Below are 27,343 nucleotides of genomic sequence, written 5' to 3' on the forward strand. Positions count from 1 at the left end.
TGACGAATAAATTCAAAAAAATGTCAAAATTTCATTTAAAAAGTTTATTTTCGAATTTACGAATTCGTGTCACATATGGTGTTTTTTGAAAAAAGAAGCAAGAATATTCTGCAAGAAATCAAGTGAATTTTTAATAGTGGAGCACACAAGTAATCTGAAAGAGGGATAATAATACATAATGAGATTATTTCAAAGTATTGGATGTCACTGTGCAAGATTTATTAGTCGGTATTGCTACTTGATTCAAGTTGACAATTCAACTTGATATAGTGTTTGGGTGAAGTCCCTCCAACTTATGTTGATGATAAGTTCAATGGAGAACAAAATTGATGACGATCCCAGATAAGTAAGACTTTATATCACAAAGACAGTTCTGGAAATTAGAATAGCGACAAAAGTTTCAGGGAATCAATCAGCGGTTGATAAAAAGATCGAATATGTCAATTGTCGTATTGTTTAGTTCCTAAAGGGAATTATGATCCTAATGCCGGGAGCCGCGATGGGAGCGAATAAGTGGATAGGATAGATTTGGGAATGAATTGGTGCGGCAAGTAGTTGGAGCTCTTGTCCATGATGTTCAATCACACACTCGAGGAACTAATCAGAAGGGAAGGTTATTAAACTGGGGGTTATTTTTCTTTCCCTTGAAATTTCTTGCATGACTTTATAACTTCGCAGCCATAAAATATTATAAAACTGTTCTAAAGAAAATAAGAAACAATGTCTCCGATTGGCTATCAAAATAGCGCACGATAAAAGAGACGGAGAAGGTGATAGAAGTTAGCAGATGATTTTAGAGGAATCTGAAAGTTTTAAGTACCAGGTTTTAGACCTTACTTGATGTATAAACTATAGGTCTATTTTAATAAATGTTTTTTTTAATCTTTGTGGTTCAACCTGTCTTTAACGTTTTGTTAAATTTTTTTAGTTCATTTTCCTATTTTTCGATGAATACGTTCTCTATCAACTCATATTTCAGGTAGTAGAATTAGTCTCTTGGGTGGGACCGATAATTTACGCAGGATGTTTTGCAGCTGCCCTATCATCAGCTTTAGCATCTTTGGTTTCGGCTCCTAAAGTTTTCCAAGCTTTATGTAAAGACAAACTATATCCAGGAATACATTGGTTTGCTAAAGGTTATGGAATCAATAACGAACCCTACAGAGGATATGTACTAACGCTTATTATAGCCGTTGGCTTTATATTAATAGGTATGAAATTTTTGTACTCTAAAGTTACCATCAATTTATCTTGATTCAACTACAAATTATTCAGATTATTGGTCCAACTAATTATAATGTAAAGCGGAATATGAACTTTTATAGATTATTCCCAGCTTAATTCTTCTAGGCAGTATTTGTTATTTGGCTTGATGCATCATTGTATTGTTTTGACGAGATTATATTTATAATAGTCAATCAACTGAAGGTGGTTCGGATGAAATCATATCAAGTATTCAGTGAATTGTAGGAGGGAAGTCAGAAAAAATGCAATCGCATCTTATCCCGTGTTTGATCAGTCAGAATCTTTCCACGTCCAAATCAATACTGGATTGAAGACTCCAATACGTATTTTAATTTTACATTTAAAGACAATCTCTTCGTCTCTTCGCTAATTGAGTTATTTGCCCTATAACTCATCTCATCTTCGGTGGTTTGTTCTACTTAAAAGAAAACTTAATATATTATTTATACAGATCCATGTTTTACGACAAATAGAGTAAAGCGACTATACTATCAAACTGATAAGCTGTAATAGGTCACTACTTGTGACCATACATAAAGGTTAGAGACGTACTAATTGGAACAGATACAAAGTAATTACTGTTTAACCTGCCGTTTTTTATCACGCCACGTATGATGTGAAGTATTTTCCTATTTAGTGTCGTCCAAAATCAACTTCGAAATACTCCAAACTTTGAAGTCTTCGGGCCAGAATAATTTTTTCGGTATGTTCTAATGGCCAAAACAATAATTTTTCTGCAGCAATCTTTGTTTACTAAAGCAAATATCGAGCAAGAGTCAGCAACTCGCGCCAGCTATCGTGTGGCCCATGAAATTTGAAGATCCATTCACTGATGGAGAAAGAATAAAAGAATCTTTAATTACAGTAGCTGAACAAATATGCTCCGAAAAGGTTAATTTATTGAAAGCTGTCAGCAAATACTGTGCAACTAAAAGTATCTTCTCAACTGTCGGACAAATATGGACATCTTGAATGGTTTTGTCTAGTCTTTGATGAGTCAACGGAAATGTCAGATACTGTTCAGGTGTTGTTTTTATTCATGGAGTAGATGAAAGCTATGAAGTGTATGAGTTTTCTGCGTCATCAAAGTTTTATCTTGCAATTAAATGAAACTGAGTAATCATCATTCTGTGTTTTCATTCTCTTCCATTCAACTTATCACAGCAATAGTTTTAAACTGTCGCGGGCCGAAATGATGGCACTGGCGGGCCGGATCTGGCCCGCGGTCCGTAGTTTGGAAAGTATTAGACTATATGACTCAATGCCTTTGAGAGTAATTTATCTCCAATATTGTGAGTCTTGTGAAATATCAAAAATTGTAACAAATAGGAACAGTTCAAATTATTACATCTAATTTGCAACCTCGGTTTTTTTTGTTTATATCCATTTAAAGATAATTTCCTGTCATTATTATCAAAAGTAGACTAGGCTATTAAAAATTCTATCTCTTAGAAACCTCATTTGATATATTCATTCAATTAACAATTTTCTTATACACATACACTATTTTGAATATTCTACTAAGTGTAAATTTGTTTGCATGAATAAATTAAAATGGTTTCATGAAGTTATCAATGTTAATATCCAAGACTAGGTATTACTCTGTAATTTACCGTGCATAAGGTGTTTCAGGTACCAGTGGCTATTATATCAATATAAAATGTTGAACTTGCTTTAAGTGTCTCTAAATTTATTTCAGGTGAATTAAACTTGATCGCACCTTTGATTTCAAATTTTTTTTTGGCGGCATATACACTAATAAATTTCTCAACTTTCCACGCGTCGTTAGCAAAGCCGATAGGATGGAGACCAAAATTTAAGGTACACCGAATTGAATTTATATCCAACTATAAAATTTACAAAAATAATTCTCTTTTTAGTACTACAATATGTGGTTGAGTCTTCTAGGATCAATAATGTGCTTATTGGTGATGTTTTTGATATCTTGGATTACAGCTTTATTAACATTCACAGTGGTTTTAACCTTATACCTACTTGTAGCTTACAGGAAACCAGGTAAAATAATTTTATATATCTTTTTCTAAAACCGTTTATAGGATCACTTTTATGTGACTTTTATCGAACTGCTCATATTGGTAAATTTAAATAGTGTCAATTGATAGAAAATTATTTCAATTTATATTAGTATCGAATGTAATTCACGTACTTTACATATGTATGTATTCACGTAATACGTACTTTATATATTTATTTTTTTTACTTTCAGATGTTAATTGGGGCTCTACGACACAAGCCCAAATGTACAAAAATGCGTTACAGGGAGTATATCAGTTAAATACCGTCGAAGAACATGTAAAAAATTATAGACCTCAAATATTAGTAATGTCTGGCATGCCTAGTGCTAGGCCAGCATTAGTTGACTTTGCTCATTTATTAACAAAAAATTTGTCTATGTTGGTGTGTGGACATATTAATACGGTAAATATTATTTAATATAATATTTGATTTGTATATCACTGAGGCTCTGCATTATAGGCTATATAAATGGAAGACAAAAGCGAATATTTTTTTTGAAAATGTATAAAAATTAGTATCGGGAAATTGCATTGATTATCAAGGGAATTTCGTCACTTTATTTAATAAAACTCCTGGACAAAATTAACGCACCACTTATATTTTTATTGATATTCTTTATTTATTGGTAACTTACTGTACGACAAGTAGACCATGGGCCGTGTTTGACATTGACAATTTTTATTTACGTTAACTATAGTATACATAATCTTGTTTTAACAGTAATTCGCATTAAACCCCGTTTTAGACTAAAACCGTGTTAAACTTTTCAAGCAAAGTTTCTGTTAGAAGCAATCTGTTGATTGTGATTATTTTTATTACATGCATGTTTGAAAGTTCATTTGGGAGTATATCATATCAAATAAAAAAAATAAAGGATATTCAATGTAATATATTGCTAGTTTGTTAGGAAGACATCATTCCAATAACAGTTGAGGCGACATAATGAAACGGGCTCGTGTACCATAGAAAACCAGAACAAGGGCGGAAACGTTGCACTAATTAAATTGATTATCTTTATGAGACAACGTGCTCTTAGAAACAGGAGCGTAATCAGCAATCTGCTAAAAAACGAATTATCAAATGTTTGAAACATCGATATATCATCTCGAACAGTTATAAGACGTTTACACGAAGCAAGGTTAAGCAACATAAGACCAGCCAAAAGACTCTTGCTTACCAGAGAACACAAAGTTCAGAGATTAAATGTTGCAAGACTAAGTCAGAAAGCGAAAGCTCTGTTCAAACTGGGTGCTGTGCGAGCTCATAATTGAACCAAAAACAACAACGAATTGATAATTCTGCAGTTTTTGGAGTTGTTCAATCGCAGTAAACCTGAAATCGTCGATATATGACAATGGATAAAACATGGCTTTATCATTTCACATTGGGGTCTAATTGATAGTCAGCTTAGTGGACTTCAAGTTATGAACTGACTCCAAAGCGTGGAAAGATCCAAAAGGCGGCTGGCAAAATGTTTTGAGATGTACATGGTCTATCTTGAAAAAGGAAAAATCATGAATGACTATTATGTGGAGTGTTTGAAGGATGAAATTGCGAACCCATTTGAAGAAGAAGACAAAGAGCTGTTTCGTCGAGCACTGTGTCACAAATCAAAGAAAACGATGCTAAAATCTCATGAATTGGGCTTTAAACTGTTTCGGCATCCACTGTATTCTCCACATCTGACCCTCACTGATATCTTCCTGTTCTAAGATCTTGATAGGATTTTCGCGACGAGAAGAGCTTAACGCCATACCTGAAGCCTATTTTGAGGCTTGAGACAAATCGTACTATGAAAATGGTATCGAAAAATTGTATAACCACTATAATTGTTGCATCGGTCTGGACTATGTTGATAATAAAATAAATTAAGATTATTATTATTATTATTATTATTATTATTATTATTATTATTATTATTATTATTATTATTATTATTATTATTATTATTATTATTATACATTAAGATTTTGTGCCTGCAGTAAGAAAATTCATGAAAAACTATTTGCCATAAAAAGAATTGTGTGATTTGAATAATACATCTGTAAATTGGTAAAATATTATTCTGCCTCTAAACAATACATCACTTCTGTAGCTGGGCTCCATCTTCAAACAGTTACCCAAGATAAATAAATTACCAACATATTCAAGAAGTTGAATAAGCTACACTTATCTTGCCAAAGGTTTATTCATACTCAAGTGATGATTGAAAATTTAAACCACGAAGCCATGCAAGAAGAGTATAGTTTTCACAATCTTTCACTCTCTCGATCTCCGGTTGGTCAATATCATATTGTAAGTTTTGTCAATTTTTACATGGTACAAGAACTCAACTGGGCGTCTTCCGCGCATGTACGACCATAACAAAATTCAATAAACCACTTTTCTCTGTCTAAATTGATGGTGCAGAGTTCCCACGATATTTCTAAAGTTCACAATTACCCTTTGTTTGAGTAATGAGTTTTTTTCTGCTATAACAATACCCAATGAGTACGTGAAATTCGCTTTTTTCCATTTCTTATCAAAATACGAGGTAGTCAAACGCAAGCTAAATGACTCAACTTCAAATTTTGACACCAGCCAAATGTCTGTTGACATGATATGTCGGAAAATTCAAAAACTCGCCATTGAATTCAATTATTATAAAGAGTTAGAAACATACAATTTACTATTATGTATATTAACTAATGTTTCAGACTTCCCTTCAACAAAGAGTGCGAAATGTTTTAAATTACAAAGCTAATAGTTGGCTGAGAGCTCACAAACTGAAAGCATTTTATATGCAGATTGATGGCTTGTCTTTCGAAGAAGGTTGCAATGCTTTATTAAAGGCTTGTGGTATTGGTAAACTAAAACCAAACATCCTTTTATTGGGATTCAAAAATGATTGGCAGACGTGCTCTGATGAAGACAGATGTCAGTATTTTAATATTTTGCAGTAAGTAAACAAGTCTTAATATACAGAGGTGAAGTGTATATAGAAGTGTTTTAGAAGTATTTTTAAGAATGTTGTGGATAACCCCCAATGTTTTGAGAAGCCTTATTGAATCAAGCAATTATAAATCTTTTACGTTAAGTTATACCTAATAAACTTTGGAAATATGTTGTGGTGTTAGGAATTTAAAAAATATATTCCATTGAAATAACAGGCTTGGGAAGAAACTTATTTTTTATCTTACGCCAAACACTGAAGAAGCTAATATTGAACAAACTACTTACTATCACTCCACCAACATTCACAATTACACTGAAAACTCCCTTCGGCGTTTGAAGTCGCCAGTCTGGTAATTTTGAGTGTTGTTCCAATGCTGTATGAATATGAAAGAAACTGATTATTATGGACAATCATGCAATGCCTCCTCTAAAATATGACGATATCCTCTACCAGAATACATTTAAGCTCCAACTATCTTTGTACTTATTTTTTCCATCAGTGTTTGGATTATCAATTTAACAATTGAGGCATTTGTAAAATATTTTAAAATGTTTCCATCAGCTGTTCTCCAAGCCACTGCTTCAGTTCAGGGAAAACATGAAAGTTGGGAAATTAGAAAATATTATCAACATTTGCTGGACGTAATAAGTAGAAAGTTTTCTGTATTGCAACTGCTACTTGCGTCCTTAACTCCCTTCACAAAAACTCTTTAAAGTGAATTGTGTTGAACTGTGTTACATAAAAAACAATCTTTTCAACTCTACGCAACCTTAGAAATCTGGAACTGGGAATTTATCCTTTTCCACTCATCTACGATCTTGCACCTAGTGATTTTTACTTGTTTTCGAGATTGGAGAACTGGCTAACAACACAGTGCAGACATCAGAATTCTATGACGAAGGAATTTGAAAGCTTATCGACCCCTATGATGAATGCCTCGTCGTTAGGTGACTATGTAGAAAAGTAGAATTTTAGTCGCTTTTTAGTTGTGGATGATGATGAATATGTACTCAAAACAGTTTGTTACTTTCAAAATTACGCTTCTAATTGACGCAGGGTGAAAGCACTCATAAGTTGATATTTAGTAGTATCAAATAAAATATGAAGATGAAAAAATTACGGAAAAAACAATACAGGGAGTTTTAAGAAAAGGAGATCACATCTCTAGGATAGATTGAAAACTGAAAAATATTTGGGGTTTGTTCAATAGAAAATTTTCGTAACGCCATCCGTATTCTAGATAAAGGGCGTTGAAGAGAATAATTTTCAAAGCAAATACTCCGAAAACGGTATACAATATCGAGTTTTACTGAGAGTACCTTTTTGGTGTAAAATTCATTTATGTTTAAGTTCATTTGAAATTTTGCCTAATAAATCTATTAATAATAAAAAACTATGATCAATACTACTTGGTACGAACCGTGTAACTAGCGCCCTCTATGAGAGTCAGACATAAAAACAAATTCATTGGATGTATCAGCTTCCAAAAAATATTCATATAAAATGTCAAGACAATGTTGCCAGTTGTTGCGGCAAAATCGTAAAACATGTGTAGAATTTTTTTTTTCCTCAACGCCCTTCATCTTGTATACGGATGGCGTTACGAAAATTTTTTAATGAGCAAACCCCAAATAATTTCCAATTTTCTATCTATCCTGAGACGAGATCACCTTTTTTAACCACCCTGTATATGAGGTAAATATAGAGATAAGAGGAAGGAAACAAGTATTGAGTGTGAGATAAACATACATAATGAAATAGAGGTTGAAAAGTATATATTCAATCAACAAAACATGTTCCTTTGATAGAAATACAAATGTGTAGAATAAACTGTTTTTTAGATAACTTTTTATGTTTTATGTTGTTATGGCCAAATGATGCTGATGTTTATTATTTTTTAGCTCAGCCTTTGATTTGCACATGGGAGTAGGAATTATTAGAATTCAGCAAGGCTTCAATCCAAATATTTTTTATGAAGAAGAAGCCAAAAGCGTTTGTAATCTTCAAGGAAATAAATCATACAGTCAAATTTCACAAGGTAACAGAATCTTGTTATATTTGTCATTTTTTAACACAATTTCAAATCAAAATGCGCTTTCTTCGCCTGTAAGTTCTAATTATTGTTAGGGACACAAATTTAAAATACCATTGTTTCAGCTAGCACAAGTAGTGGAGAAAAATCTATTAAAACTAACAAAGAGATTGTTAGTGAAACTCCAAACCCTGACAAATCTACGAAAAAAGCGAAATCTGTAGAAGAATCGGTGGAAGAACAGGAAGGAGTTAAAAAAACTTTGTCAACTGGATTATATTTTAAAAAACAACAAAGAAAAGGGGGAACAATTGATGTATGGTGGCTTTATGATGATGGAGGTATAATGACATTATTAATTAGACACGCACCTGTATTTTAGAAAACTATTAATATTGTAAACAAAAATTTGAAAAGGAAACATTAATTTTCCTACAATCGTCCAAAAAGAATTCGTTAAAAAAAGCGTAAAATATCTTGAATAAAATTTTATAATGAAAATGGTTTATAATAAAAACTTTTGTTTGTGTTTTATCCGACCAGATGTTGCCTATATATAATTAGCTCCTTATCGTACTAGTTTTTTTGTTTCCATTTTTATAGGTATAAAGTTTTTGTATTTTCAAGAATGTTATATCAGTTATTGGTTCTACTTTATTCACTCAACTGTGAATAAAATCTAAATTTTTTGAATAATGTCAGTTTGTAGAGATTCATATAAATTTGACAGTCTCTTCTCATATTCTACTTATTTCCGATCGGATTCTAATCTTATCCAAAATATTCAACCAGTTTCTTCGAGGATCTCCATAGTACAATACGTAAACTTATGTGGTCTGAACGTCCATTTAGATAAGGCAGTAAACTGCCAGTAACCATACTGCCTCGAATACACACAAATAGTAATGGGCTACCATAAACAAGAGCACCCCCAAACCATTACTTCAACAGTCCTTGGGGCTGTGACTTCTACGGCCGCCATGCGCACCTAAACAGAATCGCATTTGTAGGTGATACGATATTACGCCAATTTGCCTCCCAATGCTGTCGTTCTCTGCACTAGCCGAAACATTTACAACAGTGGTCTGCATTTAATGGAGTACTTATCGTAGACAACACGAAAAGAGACCAAAAGTACCAATGAGGTAGTATAGTGTATGCATAGTAACAAGACTACCTTCCTCTTCAAACCATTAGTTAGGAATTTTACGAATAGTAGCAAAACGGTCTCGCAGAGCTAGTTGCTTGAGGCATATATCGTGACACTCACAAGTTTAACAGTCGATCCCCACCGTGTTCCGCTACCACCTTTTTCTCAGTTCATATTTTATGATAGAATGAACAAACTTCTCGATAGGCTACCTACACTAACTTGAAAAAAAATTCTAATTTAAAATTGAAATTTGAATGGACATCTCATAGCTGGTAATATTTAAAAAGATATTTATTTTTGGAAATGGATGACTTGGAATCATATATTATCTTTTTGTAGCTTTCTGGTTTTTATTATTCTTCACATAAAATGAAAATATTTTTATTTCTGTTTAATATATATTAACATCACACCCTATCACTTAACTAATCATTGAGCTTGACAGGTGGCTCTTAAAATTTGAAATTTTATTCTCAATATATACGAGCTATAAAAAAAAGTCACACAATTAACAGTGGGAGGGGAACAAAATATGGTGGAAGCCCGATATATTATAGGGGCATTCATCACAAATTATCAATTCAATATTAAAAATATTCATGTTTAATAAACAGAAATCTTATGTATAGGGATTTTATCATTTTTTCTCCATAATTATAGTTTAAGATAAAGCTGGGAGCAATTTACTTCACGAACTAGTTCTATTTCACTATTCAAATTTTAATCTGTACCTAATAAACTAAAATTTTTCTTCTTCACATTTCTAGGTCTTACTCTTCTTTTGCCTTATATCATTAACACTAGGAAAAGCTGGCGGGATTGTAAACTAAGAGTATTCGCATTGGCAAATAAGAGGAACGAATTGGAAATAGAACACAGAAACATGGCGAGTCTTTTGGCGAAATTTAGGATCGATTACGCCGATTTACAAATTATATCCGATATCACAACAAAACCTCAAGAAAGTACCAAGAATTTCTTCGAATCGATAATAGCAGATTTCAGATGTAGTAAAAATGATACTGAACAACCAGGTACATATTCACGACATATTAATTATAGAATATATAGACTATAGTACTAGTGTCATGATTTTTGCGTATTGCTGTTGATTTAACTTATGAATGAATTTCATTTACGCGTTGGTCTTGGACAGTCATACCTCCACTTTAACATCTCGGTTCTACTCCCATTGACTCAACACTCACACATCAAATACATATAGTTGATTCCATACTTTGAAGAAGGATAAAAGGAGGAAGTAATTGACGGAAGAGGTGATCGGCTAAATACTTCCCTGGAAAATAATGCTAGAGACCAAACGAAAGTGTAGAGCCCGTACTCTTAGTATGCATACTTCGTCGCACCTGAAAAGCTGCACTTGAAAGTGGAGTATCACCTGGAAATATATTGAAGGCTATTTTCCCAACAAAGACTGCCTGGACAGCAACGAGCACATTCGCCAGTGAGGTGTTGAAAAAACTTCATTCAGAAGACAAAAAAAAGGAGAAGAAAGCAATTGACGGACGAGTGTATTAATAGTTAAATCCTCCCCTGCGAAATAATGCCTCACGGCGGTCCTGCGGAAGGGACAGGCCAGAGATAGAGAAGGTTGTTTAGTAAGGGAAATGTTCCGAGAACGATATACCAGACAGTAAACCAAGCTGTAAGATACTTAAGAGTATTTTTTACCCAAATTTCTATACGAAAACATGAGTATAACACACATTTGATAATGTCTTTTATGTCTACTAAAATTATTTGATAATTTCTGACCAAGTTTTCGCACGAGTGGCAAGGGTAGGTGATTGAGCTTATAATTATATTTTATAAATACCTGGAAAAAATTTCAATTGATGATGGTTTCTTTTTTGTATATTTATTATGGTTAATGTACATTAATGTCATTTATTGAAATTTCATGGCCACGAGAAAAGTTAGCATGAAGAATTTAATTATATATAGAATACAAAAAGGATCTTGAACATTTGTAAAAGATAAATAGGTACTCAAAAGCAAGCATACTAGTAAAACAGAACAAAATAAAAAAATATGGGTTTTTTGTATATTTAATATGCTTACTGTACATTAATGTTACTTATTGAAAAAAGTAAAAATAAAAAACTTTATTATTTTTTCTATTACTTTTCCGTTTTAAGTAATACTTTACTAGTTCGACAAATTTGCATTAGTATTGAAGTTTCACCCTAAACTGAAGATTAGTTCCCTTATTAGAGTGATATTGATAAGCCTCAATTAAAAACTTCAAAATTATCTTAGAATTACGAAAAAAAAGACATTACAAAAAAATCAGCACTGTATAGATATTTTTTTATGAAAGAAAATTATAATACACTTTTCTAAATAAAACAAAATAAATAATTTGTAGAACAATGTATGCTTATTTTCTCAATTATTGCCATTATATTGTCATCATTTATACATAAACAAATAAAGTGTCGTTTGTCACTTTGATTATGAAAAGTGGAAAATAGATATTATTTTTGTATATAAATACATGTTCTAGAAAATAACCTCTGACACGTTCGCTGTTTTTAAATATTTTGTCATCCTCAATTAATGCTCATTTTTTCAGGATGTATATCCGATTCAGAGCTTCTGGCAGTGGAAGACAAAACGAACAGACATTTAAGATTAAGAGAACTACTGCTTAAACATTCTAATTCGGCCAATATTGTTGTTGTCACTTTACCAATACCCCGCAAAAATATTATTTCAGCACCACTTTATTTAGCTTGGATAGAAATTCTCACAAAGGACATGCCTCCTATTCTCCTAGTGAGGGGTAATCAAACATCAGTATTAACATTTTATTCATAATTATAAATATATAATCATAATATTTGCTGTATATTTTTACAATATATAAAATTTTTTATACTTGAAATTTATCTTTATAACATTCGACCAATATAAGTTTTTGTGAATCTTCTCAAACATTTAATGGAAAAAATTGCCTTCATGTGAAAGCTAAAGTCATTATTTGGACTAAAGAAATCTCATAAATTATTATTGAATTCCATGTTCAATAAATGATGAATTTATTGATATTAAATTATTTTACTGATACATCCAACCATAGATGAACTTTTATTGTATACCTCTCCCTCACAAATCCCGCTTCTCTTTTGAGATTGCTATTAGTTCACCTAGCAATAGCTATATATTCCAAACATTGATACTTGTCTATCTCAGAAACATCACAGAGTAATTGCAGAAAATAATTTTTATGGGATCAACTTTTTTGTAAGAACAATGTAATGTAGTGTAATAACAATTTAGCATTTTGAGCACTTTGATAAATATGGTCTAAGTAATAAAATTTCAGAGAACCACAGAATTAACATTAAAGATAAAGGGAGCGAGGCATGGGAGCTTGTTCAACTGGGTGTGAAGGTTGTTGAACGAGGTCGTTAAAACCAGTGAAGTAAACTGTAGGCCACAATAAATTAATAAACGTGCTTTCGTCTCAATCAAAACACAAGTACCATTAGAATATAACATAATAATCCTTGTATCTATAAAACGTTCACCTTATAAATAATAACATTAATATTTGTATAGTTATATATGAGAATCAACAAATAAATAGACAGACATACACATAATAGCGAGCAAAGAGAGGCAGATAATGATAAACCGATGTTATTCCTCTCTCTTACAATAATACAACTCCACTTGCTCTCGCTGTCTTCAATATTAACACATTTATTCATAACCAGTATATAAATTCCATTGTCAGTAAGCATATCCTTAATAGAAAGTATTTTACATGTGAGTTGACGAATGTACTGAATAGACTAATTTAATTTTTGTGTTAACAAAACAAGTCAGAGGGTTTGTATGGAGAAACATTCAATAAACATTTTATTTTGCATTCTCCCACATCTCTATGTACAAGTTTGCAGCAGGAGAGAATGGGTAAACAAGGAAGTTAATTAAAACATACCATGAACTAAATTTTCGAAAATCGAAGCAGTTTATTGTAACCTCAATTAACTTAGAGCCAGTACTAAACTGTTCGTGTTCGTAGTGTGTTGTTATGGTAAGGATATGTTTGTGACAGGTCGAGACCTTGAAATTAGCCAGAATAGGTGATTACTTGTACGATGTAGGTAGATTGAGACTGTGGAATTGTATCATTTTCTACCACATAAGCGCCATCAAACTTATTTGGATCCATGACATACAATTTATGTAAGTAATTCAGTGCGTCATGTACACTGCGACCTAAAGGATCTGTTTCTTTTTCTTGCTGGGACACTGGGTATGCTCAGTATTCACAGCTGAGCTATTAATTCTTTTCAGGAAGTTCAGCATATGAGATGGCTCTAGCTGTCAATGATCTTCATCTTCTATTTTATACGCTCCCAGGTGTAATGTTATGGAGTTCCATAGTCTCTCACATTTGAATATGGGTAGAGGGTTAGTCCTATGTAAACTAGCATATTCAATGAGGGTGTTGAGGTGCTAATGACAAAAAGAACTTCCAACTACCTTTTATTGAAAACTAATTTTGCTCTCGTCAAGATGTTTGAAATAAATGAAAGTTTAATTATTTTTGAAAACAATTTTATTTAATTTAACAAAAAGGAATATACAAAACACGTTCATATAATAAGTAATTCTTATCCTATTAAAACTAATATCCCAAATCTTTAGTAAACCACCTGAATTGTATATAAATGAAAATTACCCTTGTTTTGTTATACAAAACTGGGGCACTTTTTCTTTTCTATTTCTAAAAAATTCTTCACTTCTATAATATTTTTAAAAATTGATCATGTAATGTCAAAATTCACCCATCAATACAACACAACCAAGGAGAGCATATTTCTAATACGCCCCCAAGGTTTTTTGGGGTCGATTCATTTACTTGACGTTCCCTACGTCGACCAACATTCGCCATTAGTAGATAGAATATTCCACCTTTCATAAACTTGACCTCGTAACATAACTTCATGTTCTGAAGGTGTACACTAGTAGGTGACTCTTGAGAAGTCGCGATCGAGCTTTTTTCGAAAGAGGATCCTGCACTACATGACGACTCTGACATTCAAAGATGATACCGAATATCAACATCTGGGCGGCCAAAGTTATCAGTACAGCAGAAAACAATAAGAGTGTAATATAATTCGGTTGTGAGAATACGAATTTTATAATACAGAAACGCAAAAGTAAGTGTTGATACCCCCCATTAAACACTTCTTGACTTTAATGTCTTGTTTCGGGATAGATTAATTTTATCGACCCACAACATATAAATTCTATTATGAGGCATCCCGTATGATCTATTTCAATAGTATTTTGTTGAACACACTATTTACACTACCACTTACAATTACAGTGTCTGACAAGCGTTTTGATAAACAAGTTATTGTCTTCCGAGACTGAAGGTAAACTACCAGTTTACTTTATTATCGAAACGCGCGTCAGACAGTATAATTGTGGGAGTTAGTATAAACAGTGTACTCAGTATATATATACAAAATTAATAATTTTTTCAAAAACCCAATTGTTTGAATGATCCATTTTCACTTTTGACTTCAATAAAAAACATATACTTGTGGGACCACACACAGGCCTGAAAGAAACAACTCCCTTTAAAAGTACTCCAAGTTTGCAGAGGAAACAAATCCAATATCAGAGCCATTTAAAACCAACTCAATCTAATATTAAAAAGTCATAAGCAAAAAATATGGAAAATCCTTTGAGCGCTTCTCTATCTCAAAAACAGGTGAATTTAAAAACGAAATTGAGCCTTGTTTACAAGTAAGCATGCCACTGAGTTTTGTGAAATATCTTTGTAAGCTGTGATGTGAATCATCTCTAGTTTCTCCTCACATATTTATATGTGCTTTCTCTTAATCATGTTCCTAAATACCTGTATTGAAACAATTTGGCAGAAGCTCTGTATCATTGAAACATACATTTATTATTCCAAATATGAATTTCTTTTTAAATTGTACTAATGGGTGAAAGTTCGACCATAGTACACAATTGAATCTACTTAATATATAAATTTTCTATAGAATTGTAAATATAAAAATTAGGATCGTTTTATTTTATCGCTTCTAGTACCCAGTTTTTGTTTTCTTATTTTATACATGTGCATCATGAGAGCATACATCCCAGGCATCATGGCGAAAAGTAAATATATTCTAAGAAACACTGAATAGTGGAATGTGAAATTAAGAGCGTTTGGTAAAGACATCGACCATTTACCACTATCTTCTACAAAAATTAGATTCCTGAACAGAACGACGGCTTCGCAGCTGAAACCTACAGGATAAAGGATGATCCAAGCAGTGTAGCGGAGCCATGTTAAAACTTTGTTTTGTTTCTGGTAAAGTTGTGACATATAATAGGGGTACCTAAAAAAAAATCAAAATGTACGAATATAACTGTAGAAACATTGAGTGCAAAAATCTTTCTCTTTTAATATATTATACTTTTACATTTTTAAGCTTATTATAATTTTGGAAATAGAGTTTTCCACTTTAATAACACATTTTTAATATTGTGAAAGAATATATTTTAGTATTTCCTAAATATAAAGGTAAAGGCTACAAGTCATAAAACCAGGTATAAGTTTAAATATAAAAGTGATTATAAAAAACCCAAAATATTTTAAGTGAAGGGATAACCATAGTACAGTAGTTGTAAGTAGTTAGTTCTCTTCGATCTTTAACATTGTAAGGACATGCCTCAGAAACTCTAATAGAAATAAAATAATCTTCCAATTATTAACGTTTTTAATTATTTTTCATAAATACACCATTACCTATTCCATAATCCCAACAGTGACTCAATTAAAATTTTTTTGATTTATCACCTGTTGTGTAGATCAATAGTTCTATGGCTATTCCTTCAGGACATGAGAGACAGATAATTTTGTAAATATGAAGGGAAAGAGTAAAAGCTAAAACACTATCTGTAGTCCAAGATTATTATGGTTATGGTACTAATCACGAAACAACTAGAAAAATTCAGCCAGATGAGTCATAGGCAAATGGAAGAAAGTTTGGACAAGAAAATTTTTGCATAAGTATTTAATACCCTACTTTAGATAGTCTGAGTATGAAATTGGCTGGGCATAAAAGTGCATATGAAAATTTTAATTTCTTTGATAATTTATCTGAAATACATACAAACCAATTGAAAAATATTGCCAATGAACTAGTGAATGAAGAAAAATTTTTTGTGTACCACTGCATTAATCAAAATTTCCCAAAAAATTGAAATAGTCTTTAGGCATATGATGTTTGGTATAAAGTTTTAATAAAATTCATGGCAGATTCTGAAAATACAAATAAAATCTGTTTCTTTAGAAAGAAAATTTGTATTCATTATTGGTGTAACCGAACTTAATTTTCCAAAATAGTCCATTATACTAATTTTTATTACAAGTAGTTTCCTCTATATACAGTAACTTAGCTCATTGTAGTTCAACTTGTACAACATTATTTTAAAATAATATAAGTCATAAAACTCTTACCGTATAACTTCAATTGCACACCAAGTTAAAAACAAATAGAAAGTGACTGGCATCACTTGGATTCTTCTTTCTTGATCTAAATTAGCCAATAAAACAAATAACCTTCCTTGAATCTGTAGACAAGGCATCAACATGCCTCCCTTCACATAACCAAACAAAGGATGGAGTATTTCGAGGCATTGTATTAATTGCATAAAACACATAAATGGTCCAACAGAATCGTATACGTGTGGGAAAAAATCTTCACCATCTCTGACAAATTTAATACATAACACAATAGTTATGTACATAAAACCTATATACATAAATAGGTTGTAAAAAGTGAGGTATACTTTTTTGATGTCCTCTAAAAAATGAAGGTTAATTTTTATTCATTAATATATAGACATTAGTTTTAGATAATAATTCCCATTTGTTCTTTTTACTGATAGAGCAATATAAATTTCACTTGAAATCAGTTACCTTTCCTGTAACCCAATTCTTCTTTTTGTAACTGTTCATAAAGATTTGGAAAATCTTGTCGAATGTCCCTAGTTTCTTCTTCAATGGCTTCATCTTCAGATTGCCATTTATCAAAATCAATTTTTAACCATGCTGGTTTGACAGGCTGTATTGTTAATCGTGGCCACCATTCTTTTTTTGATTTAAATAATACTATGTCTATTTTATGATCAGTTATTTTAACATTTTTTGTCTGCAAAACAAATATTTTACAATTCTGCTACCAATAATTATATATATATATATATATATATATATATATATATATATATATATATATATATATATATATATATATATATATATATATATAACTTACGTTTTTATCTACTTCTGAATGAAAATCAATGGAAAATTGGTATTCTTTCAATCCTTGCGCACCAACTCCTTTTGTAAGAAAGGAAAGTTTGTTATTTTCTAAAATTATTCTCGGAACCTAAAACGTTACCAGATTTTATCAGGTTACATTTTTATGTCATATTAAAACTTACCTCCGTGTCTTTTAAATCTACTTTTAAAAACAAATTAGATTCGTTCTGAGCCCAATAAACAAAAGGACTTAGCCCATTCATTATCCTACTTTCTAAATATGCTAAGAATATTTGTAATTCATAGATATGGATAATAATTCAATATGTAAGGATTATTAGCATGACATAGAACTTGTTATAAATATAACCTTAAAATCAACTCATTAAGTGTCAACCGCGGTCTTATGTATATAACAGAGGGGGTTAGTGGTCTGTGATATATATGTATAGTCGTGTATAAAACCATGCTGTAGCTGTTGATTATGGGTGCATTCCACGAAGCACTCACGACAATCGCTCACGACCACGATCATTCCTGTTCCATTTAGTCCATAGCGTTATAATCGTAAGCCCAAGTGGAAAGATTTACGAAGTGTTTTGAGCGTTGTGATAAATATTAACGAATTTGTAAGTTATTGCATTTTTTAATGAAGTGCTTAACTGATTTACATTGAAGTAAAATCAAAATATCTTCTGCTGCGATAATAAAATATTTGCTGGTGCGTCACAAGAATGCTTCAATGGTACTTATAATCTCCCAAACCGCATCAAATAATGAAATATATACTCATGGTTGCAAGCTGTGTCGCTTTAGCTTTGAAAATTCCTCCTAATTCTTTCAACACTCATTTCGACCCACCTTCGTAGTCATGAGTGACATTCTCGCCGCGACCACAACGCTCATAGTCGCTATGTGGAACGCCCAAAAGAGTATTTCAGTTTAGTGGTATTCATCCTTAATTTCGTATGTCTGTTTGATCCCTATCCAAGTAATTAGCAGCGATCTAAATTTTGAACGGATTATTTTGACTGATGACGTGACTGACATTATCTATGACATAAGTGAAGTGGTGATATTTAAGGAATATTATTTTAATATAATAAATAATAATTAAGTAAAATGGCAGTTGTTTTATCATTGTGGAATTTACTCGAAGCCTCATTATTATTTTTGAATGCTGTTTGTATTTTAAATGAAGATCGCTTTTTAAGTAAAAGTAAGTAAAAGAATAATATAAATCTCTGGGTTAAAGTCATATTTTCAATTTATTTTCAGTTGGATGGAGCTTCAGTGGTAATAATATTCAAGGCTTCGGAGAAAATCCTTCAACAAAATCACAAATATATACCCTCTTCCATTCTATTAGAACTGTAGCTAGAAGTAAGTATTAAGGCATACATAATTTGTAAAATATATAGATTATTTATAAATAGTTTCTTAGATCATTTCTAATATGAAGTAATTTTTTTGACTGAAATACATTTTTTCTTTTTATAGTTCCATTAATATTCCTCAACATTCTGATGATATGCTTGAAGCTAATACTCGGATGACATTATGTGATAATAACTTAGATGTTAAGATGATATTTTCTATTTATGTACATTTTGTAATATAAGATTTTTCAAACAAACATTTTTCTATGTCCATTTTTCAACTTTCTGTTCATTTCTTTATAGTGTCTCCCTCAGCCATTACAGATATCCCTAGAAAATCAATATCCCCAACCTTTACTATGCTAAACTCTCTTGCTTGGTTTTCATTTCTACAGATTTATGCCTACAGAGGTCTCTGTTCTAGATACCTTGTTTAGATTGCTTGGACTGTACACTTTTACTCTTTTGATATTTTGATGAACACTATATTATCTACATATGCCAAGATTGTGCTTTTGTTTAGTTAAGCACTTTATTCCAAAGTAATACTACTACCTATTTTTGACAAAATTCAAAGACCAAATTCTGACTTGGAACACTATGTGTCTATAAATATTTGTATAGAATATATTAGGCTTGATCAGTATAAGTTGTTGCCTGATGAAAATCTTAATTAATTGTATTATGTATGTGGTGCTGTCCATGAGTTCTTAGCCTAACATAGAACAAAAGGTTAGTTATAAAAAAAACCGATAATTTTTCAATACAATTTCTTTTAATTTCCACAGGGCCTGCCACATGTAATTTTCTAATTATTCTCGTCCCTATTTTTTAATAGTTGAAAATAATTGTCACATAGTGTTACATATACAACACTGAAATACTGCTGTTTTTAGTTACAGTTGTGAGCAGTAAAATTTGTTATTTGGTCCTTCAAATTCACTACCAAAAAGTCGTGGCATGAGAATCTTATAATTAACTTCTTTATCAATCATTATTGTTGTTAGCGTTCGTAGATCCCTTTCTTCCAGTTTTGTAGCATTTCTGATGTAATATCATCTGCTTTACCTCTATTCAGCTTCTATAATGCTGGTTCAATATCTTCTGTTTGTATTATTTGTTCGTTTTCATAGTTTTCTAGCTCTAGATGCTTTCCATCCTAGATTTTCAATTGTTTATCTTCTACATTAAGTAGCTCCTCAAAGTGTATTCCCTCCTCTGTATTCTTCATCTTGTCTCAATACAACACAATTTTTATTTTTCATTTGTTTTATGTTATTCGGCCTTCCCATTCTTTAAATTTTTAGAGCTCTAGTGTAGAGCTCTGATTTTCTTTACTATCTTCTTTTATATTTTTTCCATATTTCTCCCATAATATGGTTTTCACTGCTATTACCATGTCTCTAACATTTTTTCTCTAAATTTTATAATTTTCGTAGTATTCAGTCAACTTATTTCATAGATGTTTTCTCTACTTTTGTTATTTCAGTTTTATTTTTAACTTATTTACCTTTATTCCACCATTTCGTTACTTTTTGATACCAGTTGTGGTAATGCCACATACTTACATTGCTGTCTCTAGTATTATATACTTAAATATGGTTCGTATAATTGACTTGTAGGATGTACTATTATCGTTTATTCTTGTTATAAAAGGTGCCCTATTTAGTTAATTTCTGGCTCCGCCACTGCCACCGTTTTAGTTTCACGTTCTCATAATTGTGCGACATATTGTCTAGAATTCGCGGTTTCCTTAAGATTAAGTAACAAACAAAGAGGGGACCATTATCGAAGAAATGGTAAGTCATTTTCAAGAGAAAGTTCTCAGCGTTAGTGGACATAATATTCATTCCTCAATTACCGCGAAGACTTGAACTTGCGAGCGAATTTCTTTTCAATAACTTGTGATCGTACGCGTTGAAAATGGTCGTGGTCGTTAAGGCACTTCTAGTGCTGATTTTTTTAAGATCAACCCTTGCCAATATCACGACTATGGAAAGTACTCTTCCCAGTGAAGCTGTACATCAAATTGATTACAGCGAGGGTACTCCCGTAGAAGCGACGCATTCTTTACCGCCAGGAAATTTAAGTTTGAGTGGTGCTCCGAACAATACTCAACTTGTGAGGGGTAGTTTGGCTAGGGTTTTGGATTTTTATAACACTGAATTACTGGCCGCGAATTTTCCAAAATTCAAACATACTTTGAGCCAGTCTTGCCAAAAAGATGTGGGCGCTTATATACAGGGGTTGATAACTGCAGAGAATTGGGCTTTAAAAAGTAAGTTTCGTTTTAGGTTTATAATAAAAAATAAGTTATTTTTATTCAGATATAACCTTCATTACTAAAATTTTATTAATCATTATTAGTTTTACGTTGTAGAGAGAGTGAAAAATTGAGGGTAATTCCTATGTTTGTAGTTGAATTGAATATAGGTTGTAGGTAAATGATATATCCAAGGGTGGTAAGTTGACGTACAATTTGTCGTCACGAGCAATTGATATCTTTTTGATAATTGTTATTTACGTCCTTCAGAACAGTGTCAGAATGCGTTGTTACAATATAGGGAGGAGAAAATAATTCTCTACGTAACGAGGGCGAAAAATATTAATTGTCTGTAAATTTATAACCGAGGTGCAGCCGAGTTAAGCAAGCAGGTTAGATAATAGTCAGTTTTTCATCGAGTTCTACTCACTTGTTTGCTCTCTGCAGCTACAAAACATGTCAAAAGTTTTTGCCCACCCTATAATTTGCGTTGTACACAAAACAAATAAAAACAATACGATCGATTTTGTTAATTATATTTTAAAGAACATATATAAATAGTAATATAGTAATAATAAAGTCTGTAATTGTTACAAATTTAACTTTTTGAATCATATAGATGATTCTTAGCCTATTATAGAACCAAACAAAATTTCAATGTTAAAATATTTTAACACTCAACATATTCTCCTCTTAATTGAATACATTTATAGCAGCGAACTTGCAACGTCTAGATTTTTCAAAAAAAATTTTTTTCTTCTTGCTCTATAAACCAGGTATCCACAGCTTTACGACCTTTTAAACCTTTAAAGAGATGATAGATGGACGGAGCCAAATCTTGCGAATAAGGGGGGTGTACTAGTAATTCAAACCCTAAATCACGAATTTTTTGCCTGGCAACATGAAATTTGTGTGCAGGGGCGTTGTCGTGCAAAAAAAATACCTTTGGATAGCTTTCTGCGTCTTTTCTCTTTAATTTTTTCCAGTAGAGTGGTCAGTAATGTCGGATAGTAATCTCCAGTTCTATTCTTATTTAAAAAATCAATCATGATTACTCCACGGCAATCCCAAAAAACTGAAGCAAGAACTTTTCCAGCAGATTTTTAAACACGAAACTTCTTAGGTTTTGGAGAACCAGAGTGTCGTCATTCCATCGATTGTTGCTTTGTTTCTGGATCGTTGAAATGTACCCAAGTCTCATCCATAGTAACAATTCGGTTTAAAGAGTCTACATCGTATTCAAATCGAGCACAGATCGAACGCGATGCTTCTATCCTTGCACGCTTTTGGTCAACATTCAAAAATTTGGGGATCCATTTTGCAACAATTTTTCTCATGTCCAAATTGACGTAAACTATATGATGAACACGTTTTTATGAAATATTCAGTGCTTTAGATATCCGTTTTAGCCCAATTCGATGATCTGATGAAATCATGTCATGAAGTGCATCGATATTTTTGTGGACTTTTATGGCCTTACCAATCGGTCATCATCTTCAATGGAAAATTTACCTCTTTTGAAGCTTGCAGTTCCATTTTTCAAGGTCGCATACGAAGGACATTGATCACCAAGTGTATTAAGCATATCTTCGTAATACTGATTACCTCTTTACTTACCTCAAACTTTGCACTGACACTTCTAATAAGTTATTGTTCGTTGCTATGATAACGCAATATTTTTTTTAAGCATGGAACTGGTCTAGGCTAACTAGATATCAATGCATCCTCGTACAGCTTTCTTTCTTTAAAATCTCTTCAATTTTTACCAGGTCTCCGGTCGCCTTTCCTGTAAAATATCCCCAAGTCATCACTGAGCCTCTGTCTTATAGTCTGGATCTAACAGAATCTAACATCCTGCGTACAAACACTCTTCTCTTAGACACAGACTCAAACTTTGATTCATCATTACATAAAACTCTTTCTTATTCTTCATGCGATCAATTTTTATATTCTTTAACCTTTTAATTTTATTTTGGCGTCTTAAAAGAGGTTTCTACACTGCCACCTTCTCAAAAAGGCCAGGTTCTCACAATCTCTTTTTCACTGTAGAAGTACTCAAAGGCAGATCTCTGGATTCATTGATCTGAGCTCGTAAGTCATATTGTTTACGTTTACTGATCAATAAAATACGTTTATCTTCAGCGGTTGTGGTTTTCCTAAATCGCTCTGAACGTTTACTATCGCCAAAGCTCTTTGTGGATGCATATTTTTTCACATTATAGTCCGCGAGTTTTTTTAATTTGGCGGTAATGGTACGGTTACTTTTGCGATTTATGCACGAGTTTCAACTGATAGTTACTTGGTTTATCCATTTTAACACTTACAAGTCTGAATTTGTGAGAACGAAAGTAGTTCAGCAGTTCAGTGGCTGCGAGCAAAAATCAATTAAAATCGAAGAAGTACCGGATGAAAAAATATCACTTGGGTCGCTTACTACAGCTTCAAGTTTAGGTACTGGTCAGGGATTCAAAAAATGTTCGTGTAAAACCCAGTTTGTTAACAATAAATGTCTTTGTTGTAGAAATAATGTTCTTTGTAATTCCAAGTGTCATTTTAGTAATCCTTGTTGTAACAAATGATTTTATGGTATGTTTCCATAAATACAATTTAAACGCAAGATAAATTAGATAAATTGCTTCTTTTTCATTTTAATTGTCCTTCATTAGTTTATTTATAGAATACCTTGTTATTTAATTTTAGATAAATAGTTTATTTTACACTTTAACTGTCTCTCATTAGTTAATTTATAGAATACCTAAATATTTCATTAATATTAATAACATATTACACACTTTAACAGACACGATCAATTTTTTCATGGAATAACTAGGGACTCTATGAATAATCCCTTCCACATCATGAGCTTCTCTTACCAATGTATTATAGGCAGGGAGCCGGTAACACTGAAAGTCCCGTCATAGCGGAATCAAAAAATTTTTATTTAAATACATAGAACGTAAGTATAGGAATAGATTAAGCTCGGTATGCGTGGATTCCTATTGCCGAAACAATGTAAAAAAAAAATATTAAAGAAATAGAAAAATGTTTTACCGTCATCGCGGATATTAATTTTTTTTTGTATTCGACAGTAAATTTTATTGGCTTTTAGAAAAAAATCACGCAAACCACTTTTTCTTGCCGGAAGGGTCTGGCATACCCACTTGAAGTGTGTGATGAGGGCTAAAATTTCTCCACCATGCCGGAAACCTTTTTTTTTATTTTATTCATTTTTATGTAATTTTTAAAAATAGCTTGGTATGCGCGCTCAAATGAATTGAATTGAATTATTTTTGAAATTTTTTGCAAGCACCAGTGACAAAGAAAAATTTTACAAAGGTCTTATAAATTTCAATTCTAGCAATATTCCTCCAAGCTGGAAAACTCTGTCACAAAAAGTTTTACGCACCATATTTATAAATGCAATGCGGCAAAATGCCACTGAGCCAATTTGTATTTTATTTGAACCAACAGAATGTGGATGGCAACTGAATCTAGAAAATAAGTTGGAACCATTGTGGTATAAAGGCTCAGCAGCACCTTCAAAAGTTGAAGAAATTCTTAGTAGCCAATTAAATGAAGAAGAAAGTGAAGAATCAGAAAATGAAAACCGTTACGATATAGATGAAATTGATTTCGATGATTATAAATAAATATTCTAAGTTTAAGAATAAACTCCTGTCAATTTTTTCAATATTATTTTATTGTTTCAATTTTATAAAATAAAAATTCTCCTATTATTCCTTAAATCATATTAATCCTCATATTCTTTTAAACCTAAGCAGAGAAAGAGACATCTTATTCGACAAAAAGCATTTACTCCAAAATAAATATATTGAACATCGTACATTTTGGAATAGATGCTAATATAGTTTATGCACTTCAAGATGGTTTTTGAGCGCGCATACCAAGCTATTTTTAAAAATTACATAAAAATGAATAAAATAAAAAAAAGGTTTTCGGCATGGTGGAGAGATTTTAGCCCTCATCACACACTTCAAGTGGGTATGCCAGACCCTACCGGCAAGAAAAAGTGATTTGCGTGATTTTTTTCTAAAAGCCAATAAAATTTACTGTCGAATATAAAAAAAAATTAATATCCGCGATGACGGTAAAACATTTTTCTATTTTTTTAATAATTTTTTTTCTCATTGTTTCGGCAATAGGAATCCACGCATACCGAGCTTAATCTATTCCTATACTTACGTTCTATTTATTTAAATAAAAATTTTTTGATTCCGCTATGACGGGACTTTCAGTGTTACCGGCTCCTGGACTATTATATTATAGTTCCTTGTAAATATCGAGTACTACAGTGTTGAATACATGACTGCATGATCATCATCACTAATTTCAAGTAGCTTTAACAGCGAATAGTATCAGTCCATCACTTTCACAATATTTCATTTGTTTGGTTACAAGTTTTTTATGTTAGCTTGTACTCATTTTAAATTGCATCTTGAATATGTCCCTATAAATTAAGACTTATGTTTCATCGCGTTATACAATATGCTATTAAGAGCAGACATCCATAAAGAAATAATAAATTCCAGCGTTTTTGGACAACGAGTGAAAGAATGAGGATAATTATATGAAATTCGTGTATAAACATATTATTTGATACACTTTTATATTATTACATAATCCTGTATTCATAGTATAAAGGCAACGTCGTAATGTGTAAATTGTTTTTGCTGAAATATGAAAATCAAGTGGTTAAAAAACAAGATGTTTCATGATTATCAGTATTCATTTAGGAAAGACTAGTAATTTAATTTGTTTCTTTTTAATTTTTAATTTATTACAATTTTTATCTGAATGTAATATGTAAAGATAAATAGGCTTCAGATGAACATGTACATAAACATGAAGAAGACCTAAAAAAGTATTACAAAATTACTGAATACTATGATAAAATTGATGATGGTGCGATCGATAGCAACAGTAATGGCAGGAGAAAGGCAAACAGGAATTTGAATACCGCAGTGGCATTAGGCAATGAGATGTCTACAATGTTTTTTCATAATGCATTAAATAACTGGTTTAAATGGGACTAACATTAAAAAATTATGAACAAATTCTAGCTTATGTAGAAGATATACTAATGATATCAAGAGATATGCAACAGCTCCAAACCAATTTCACGAAATTGATTATTTAAGCTGGAAAGGCAATGAAAACAAAAGCAATGTTGGTAACCAGAAAACTACAGTTGATATTATTTCTTAATCTATTAGAACTTTCGGTAAATTGATTGAAAATATTATTGAGGATAATGACTTTTGTGGTTTGTGAAAACTATCTGATAATTTCTATCTTGAAACTGTTTCTTTTTTACAAGTTATACTGGAATATTTCCATAAAAATGTTTTAGACTTCATAAATACGGATATTTGTACATACTATGAAGTCTGAGTGAAATAAAATTAGGGAACATTTGGATAAAATGTCTGTACATTACTTCAAATTTTTCCAAAGTTTCAGTCTTCCATAAATTTCCGGAACCAGAAATGTAGGGTACTTCAATAGAAAGAGTTGTGATTAGACATGGACACCATTTTATTGCCAAGTACTCGTAGACGTTAATATTATTAGCAACAGCTGGTTTATGTACAGGGATTAAAAAGAAAAAGGTACATTTCTTAGAAATTTGGGATTAGGAAACTAATAAGCTATTACAGGTGGTCAAATTCATACCTAAAGATGCAACATAAGAATAATTTAATCACTTCGTACTTGGACGTTGAACGCAATAAAAAAATAGGAAGTTGGAAGTTGAATATTTGCCCTATTTATTGAATCTATAATTATTCAAATCGTCCGAAGATCTCAGTATCTTATTAATATAAGCTGGGAAATATATTTGCACATGCGTTGACAGATTTTATTTGGGATTCTTAGTGCCTGTTTGACGATCGTATAAGTGAGTCATTTTGGAGATTTTCTCAAAATGGAATTCATACACAACAGTTC

The 27,343-nt window shown here is 31.8% G+C and overlaps 4 protein-coding genes across 7 annotated transcripts in view; 3 read left to right on the plus strand and 1 right to left on the minus strand.

The window, feature by feature from the left end:
• Positions 1-12,504, plus strand: part of LOC130443081 (bumetanide-sensitive sodium-(potassium)-chloride cotransporter) — a 36,728-nt gene extending 24,224 nt beyond the window's left edge. For all 4 annotated transcript variants that reach the window (XM_056777542.1, XM_056777543.1, XM_056777541.1 and 1 more), the window contains 9 exons: positions 980-1,211; positions 2,945-3,066; positions 3,126-3,261; positions 3,473-3,684; positions 5,979-6,220; positions 8,119-8,255; positions 8,375-8,590; positions 10,170-10,436; positions 11,999-12,504. In XM_056777542.1, coding sequence (XP_056633520.1) covers positions 980-1,211; positions 2,945-3,066; positions 3,126-3,261; positions 3,473-3,684; positions 5,979-6,220; positions 8,119-8,255; positions 8,375-8,590; positions 10,170-10,436; positions 11,999-12,243 — 1,809 coding nt within the window. In that variant the 3' untranslated portion in view covers positions 12,244-12,504. The remainder of the gene's footprint in view (positions 1-979; positions 1,212-2,944; positions 3,067-3,125; positions 3,262-3,472; positions 3,685-5,978; positions 6,221-8,118; positions 8,256-8,374; positions 8,591-10,169; positions 10,437-11,998) is intronic.
• Positions 12,505-13,978: 1,474 nt separating this feature from the next.
• Positions 13,979-18,168, minus strand: LOC130443082 (very-long-chain (3R)-3-hydroxyacyl-CoA dehydratase). Its single transcript, XM_056777545.1, has 5 exons — positions 17,914-18,168; positions 17,742-17,858; positions 17,384-17,615; positions 16,922-17,267; positions 13,979-15,797 (listed from the first exon to the last, which is right to left on the minus strand). Exons 1-5 carry the CDS (start codon positions 17,992-17,994, stop codon positions 15,473-15,475), a joined length of 1,101 nt encoding a protein of 366 aa, XP_056633523.1. The 5' UTR covers positions 17,995-18,168; the 3' UTR covers positions 13,979-15,472.
• A 520-nt stretch (positions 18,169-18,688) lies between these two features.
• Positions 18,689-19,367, plus strand: LOC130442861 (immediate early response 3-interacting protein 1). The gene is made up of 3 exons (XM_056777244.1): positions 18,689-18,950; positions 19,010-19,114; positions 19,232-19,367. The coding sequence occupies exons 1-3, from the start codon at positions 18,854-18,856 to the stop codon at positions 19,285-19,287; spliced, it is 258 nt and encodes an 85-aa protein (XP_056633222.1). The 5' UTR covers positions 18,689-18,853; the 3' UTR covers positions 19,288-19,367.
• A 1,735-nt stretch (positions 19,368-21,102) lies between these two features.
• The window catches only part of LOC130443355 (nose resistant to fluoxetine protein 6), a 52,829-nt gene continuing 46,588 nt past the window's right edge, over positions 21,103-27,343 (plus strand). Inside the window, exon 1 of the mRNA XM_056777927.1 lies at positions 21,103-21,388. Within this exon, the coding sequence (XP_056633905.1) occupies positions 21,103-21,388 (286 nt within the window). The remainder of the gene's footprint in view (positions 21,389-27,343) is intronic.

The sequence above is a fragment of the Diorhabda sublineata genome, chromosome 4 (assembly GCF_026230105.1).
Source record: "Diorhabda sublineata isolate icDioSubl1.1 chromosome 4, icDioSubl1.1, whole genome shotgun sequence".
Lineage (NCBI taxonomy): Eukaryota > Metazoa > Arthropoda > Insecta > Coleoptera > Chrysomelidae > Diorhabda > Diorhabda sublineata.

Bases quoted from the DNA above. Each gene is read 5' to 3' on its own strand.
- LOC130442861 (XM_056777244.1), top strand. From the start codon at position 18,854: ATGGCAGTTGTTTTATCATTGTGGAATTTACTCGAAGCCTCATTATTA. The intron at 18,951-19,009 runs GTAAGTAAAAGA...ATTTATTTTCAG, and splicing joins AGATCGCTTTTTAAGTAAAA to TTGGATGGAGCTTCAGTGGT. The intron at 19,115-19,231 runs GTAAGTATTAAG...TTCTTTTTATAG, and splicing joins TATTAGAACTGTAGCTAGAA to TTCCATTAATATTCCTCAAC.
- LOC130443082 (XM_056777545.1), bottom strand. From the start codon at position 17,994: ATGAATGGGCTAAGTCCTTTTGTTTATTGGGCTCAGAACGAATCTAAT. The intron at 17,859-17,913 runs GTAAGTTTTAAT...GTAACGTTTTAG, and splicing joins TAGATTTAAAAGACACGGAG to GTTCCGAGAATAATTTTAGA. The intron at 17,268-17,383 runs GTAACTGATTTC...TTCATTTTTTAG, and splicing joins AGAATTGGGTTACAGGAAAG to AGGACATCAAAAAAGTATAC.